The sequence below is a fragment of the Mesitornis unicolor genome, unplaced genomic scaffold (genome assembly GCF_000695765.1).
Source record: "Mesitornis unicolor isolate BGI_N332 unplaced genomic scaffold, ASM69576v1 scaffold41892, whole genome shotgun sequence".
Classification (NCBI taxonomy): Eukaryota; Metazoa; Chordata; class Aves; order Mesitornithiformes; family Mesitornithidae; genus Mesitornis; species Mesitornis unicolor.
The window spans coordinates 1-3,463 of record NW_010170609.1 but is presented as its reverse complement, the minus strand read 5'-3'; the positions used below and the strand labels follow the sequence as shown (position 1 = coordinate 3,463).

The following is a 3,463-nucleotide window of genomic DNA, read 5'->3' as shown; positions in this document are numbered from 1 at the left end:
GGAAAGAGCTTCATGGCTGAAAACCGAGATCTCTTTAAAAGACTGAAGTCTAGACTGAAACTATTTCAGCTCAGACTAACCAAGAGGGATTGTCTGAAATGGTAAAGCACTTGGGGAGAGAAAACCAAGCTCCCTGGGGTAACAGTGTTCCTTCAGGCTCCCTTGTGAGGCTGTGGTACAACCAAAACCCCAGCCCTGCTGCAGTTCCAGCCTCTGATGAGACATCAGCAGACTGGGACTGGAAAAGCAGAAAACAGGATTTCATCCAGAGCGTAACTGCTGCACAGCACTGCCTCTCCAGAGACTCATCAAGCAGAAAATAACATCCTGTTTGTCTCAGCTGTGTATCACATCTGAGCTATTACAGACAGGGCTTGAAAACAGCTGTCATCACTGAAGTCAAAGTGCCACAGAGGGAGATCTTTGTGGCTGGCGTGTTGTTTTCTTTACCTGAGAAGGACTCGAGGTAGTGCAGGAGGCCATGGAGATGAGCACCCGGCGATGTGCAGTATCTCACGATTGCTAGAAACTCTGGGGACAGGAATGAATCCTGGCATCAAGGGAAGGATGACAAAAATACACAGAAATGCGATTAGCCTGCACAGTCTTTTACAGCCCAAGAGAGAAATGGACTTCCAGGCAGCCACAGGAAAATATATACAGTCTAGGGAGCAAGGCTGGTAGTCACACTTGGGTTACTTCTGTGGCAGGAAATGCAAAGTGTTACTGGTGTATTTCCTGGTGGTTTAGGTAAGTTGCTGCTCACTCTGGTTTGTGGGTTTCTACGTATAACTGGCCAGATTTATTGTTAGCGTGATAGGAAAGAGCCTCGCTTGTATTATGGGCTCCTAATGGGTACATGCAAAGTCCTTCCCAGTAGATCTAGCATCTTGTCAAGGCCTCGTCACAACTGAGTGTGCTCTGCTCAGAGCACTGCCCCACACGGATCACAACAGACACGGGCAGAACTCATTACTCAAGGATCACAGAGCAGTTAAATCTGTGGGAATCACCCAGCTGGGAAGTCTTGAGTCTGGCAAACATGAGGAAATTCAAAGCAGAGAAGCCCACAGCAAAGAAGGTGACCCCTGCATTTGTGGTGGGGTCTATCTAAGCAGCCTGCTGCCCCGCTCCAGACAACAGTTGCTGGGAACCTGTCTGTGTGTTAAGCCCATAAAGCTGATTTCTGTGGCTGTTTGTTAGACCTCACCAACCCCGTTTGCTGCAGTGATGCTTTAGGTCTCAGTTCCTACTGGCATTCTGAGTCCAGCACCAGGTGCTGGTGCAGCTTCAATACAGAATGACCCTGATCTGGCTGAAAGCCAGGTGAAACCTTGCCTGGAGAATATGCTACACTGTGGAAGTGTTGAATTCTGTTTTAATATGCTTTGGTTTTAATTCAGCCCAGTTCCAGCACTGCAAGCAATTCCGAGAAGAGGGTTTCCTACTGCGAAAATACAGTCAGATGATTCCTTGAGTGCAAAACGGACTCCAGACATACTGTCTACCTGCAGAACGTAGACTTCTGGGTGTTTTCGTTTGTAGCCCTTCGAGATGATGGCTCTGCGTTCCACTGACTGATGAGTTAACTGTTTTCTCCTCTGCACCTCTGCCTCAATCTACAAGTAAACAACAGAGCACATTGTTAGAAAATCAAAAGGGATAACTGAAACAATTCCAGGAATTTGCTTATTGTTTTAAACCAGTTATTTTTGTTCCAGGCACCTCTGGGAGACAGAGTGTGTGCCTTTGCTTTTCTGTAGTCAAGTCCAATAAATATCTGAAAAGCCAAATGCCTAAAAGGGATTTGAGTCACGTTCTCATTATGGATGGATTAAAAAAACCCAAAATTGAATTCTTTCCATGGAGGTGTCAAGAGATTTGAGAGGTTTCAGCCCTTTCGGGCATTCTGACACCTCATGAATTGCTGGCCTGCACTTTAAAAGTCTGGCTTATGTTCTGACAATATCAGCATTGTCCAAAATGAAGACATTTGCTGGGAGGGAGACAGGACTTGTCATGAAGGGATTACTACTAAGTGTTGTGAGGACAGGCTAATCTGTCACTTCAGAGGAAAGAGCTGTAGTGGCAGCTGATGCAGGCAGCTCTTCCTATTTAATAACCCCCCATGAGGTTAGTTTATAACATTCCTTAGCAAAAAAAGGAAGGAGGCTGTGACCAGTACGTCCAGCTCCTGACCCCTGGTAATGTGGTTAGCATAACTCATGTCATTTTATAAGGCAAGCAGCCATTCTCTGTGACTGAGCAGGTCACGTATTCATTCCTTTATAATTCAGGGCATTATCAGGCCTTGAAGATCCAGCAAACCAAGCAGATGAACAAGATTTCTTCTTCCCCTCCCTACCAGTCTCAAGGCTCCCAGGCATCAGGCTGATTACTGCCTTCCCTGCTGGCCCTGAAGGTCCCCAGCAACCAGCCAGCGCAGTGGTGCTGGTGCCTCTGTCACAGACCAGGGAAGCAGAACAGTGCCCAGAGCACTGTCCATAAAATCAAGCTGTTACAAGTCCTAAGTGGGGAACTTGGACTAGAAATGCTGCTGGACAGTGAGGCCTGTGACCACTCCCATGGCCAGGGACACCTCCACCGTTGTCTGCTTCCTCTGAGGACTGACTCATCTTCTTCAATATGATTTTTTTGAGTCTGGATGATGATTGTTATATTGATACAGCAAACCACGTATTAAGATCTGACCAACCTGCAGAGAGTCCAGGTGATTGGAAATTATATGTTAAGATCTAGCAATCCTAAGTTGTATTATAAATTCTGTACTATGCTGCTTATTGTGTTACATTCATTCTGCCTGTAGAAATCCTGTGCCATTCTAGCCATCAATTCTGTGCTATACTAATCATAGTATTTTGTTAAGAAAATACAGCTTTAATTGCAATGACGATTTAGTGCCAGCATCGTTCTGCCAAGGATCCCTAAACAAACCTGTCTGTCGGCTGAAACTGGAGCTGGTGGTGTGACAGGTGTCTGTCCCTGGCCTGGAAAGACAGACAGAGCCTCCCTAAAGAGTGCCAGGAGGGGGTTATGGCAGGCCCCACATGAGCTCTGTAGGACCCCTGGGTGGTCCCATCTCAAGGCACTCTTTAAAAGTGATTGACATAAGGGAGAAAGAAAGAAACTGGAAGGGTGCTGGGAGCCCACTGACTAAAGCCAACCGGGTAAGGGCACAGGCCACTTCATAACGTCTTGAATTGCAGTGTTTATCCCAGGTCCTTGGCAGGATGAAGGCATCACTGACAGCACCCACTGGATCACGGCACCAGTGGGGAACTTCCCCTTCTGGCCTCTGCCCACCACCGGGTTTGGTTGGGACCAGGCACCGGGGAGCCGAGCCCTGGCTCGGGCAGGGCAGGGCCGGTGGCTCCACAAGACCTCGGCTCCCTTCAGCGCCCGTGTGCGTGGGAACGCCAGAGGTGAAGGGGGGAGCCCTGAG

The 3,463-nt window shown here is 48.0% G+C and overlaps 1 protein-coding gene across 1 annotated transcript in view; it reads right to left on the bottom strand.

The window, feature by feature from the left end:
• OGFOD2 (2-oxoglutarate and iron-dependent oxygenase domain containing 2) overlaps positions 1-1,619 on the bottom strand; it is a gene marked incomplete at its 5' end in the record, with an annotated part of 4,072 nt that extends 2,453 nt beyond the window's left edge. The window contains 2 exons of the mRNA XM_010179742.1: positions 451-550; positions 1,509-1,619. Of these exons, the coding sequence (XP_010178044.1) occupies positions 451-550; positions 1,509-1,619 (211 nt within the window). The remainder of the gene's footprint in view (positions 1-450; positions 551-1,508) is intronic.
• Between the last annotated feature and the right edge of the window lie 1,844 nt (positions 1,620-3,463).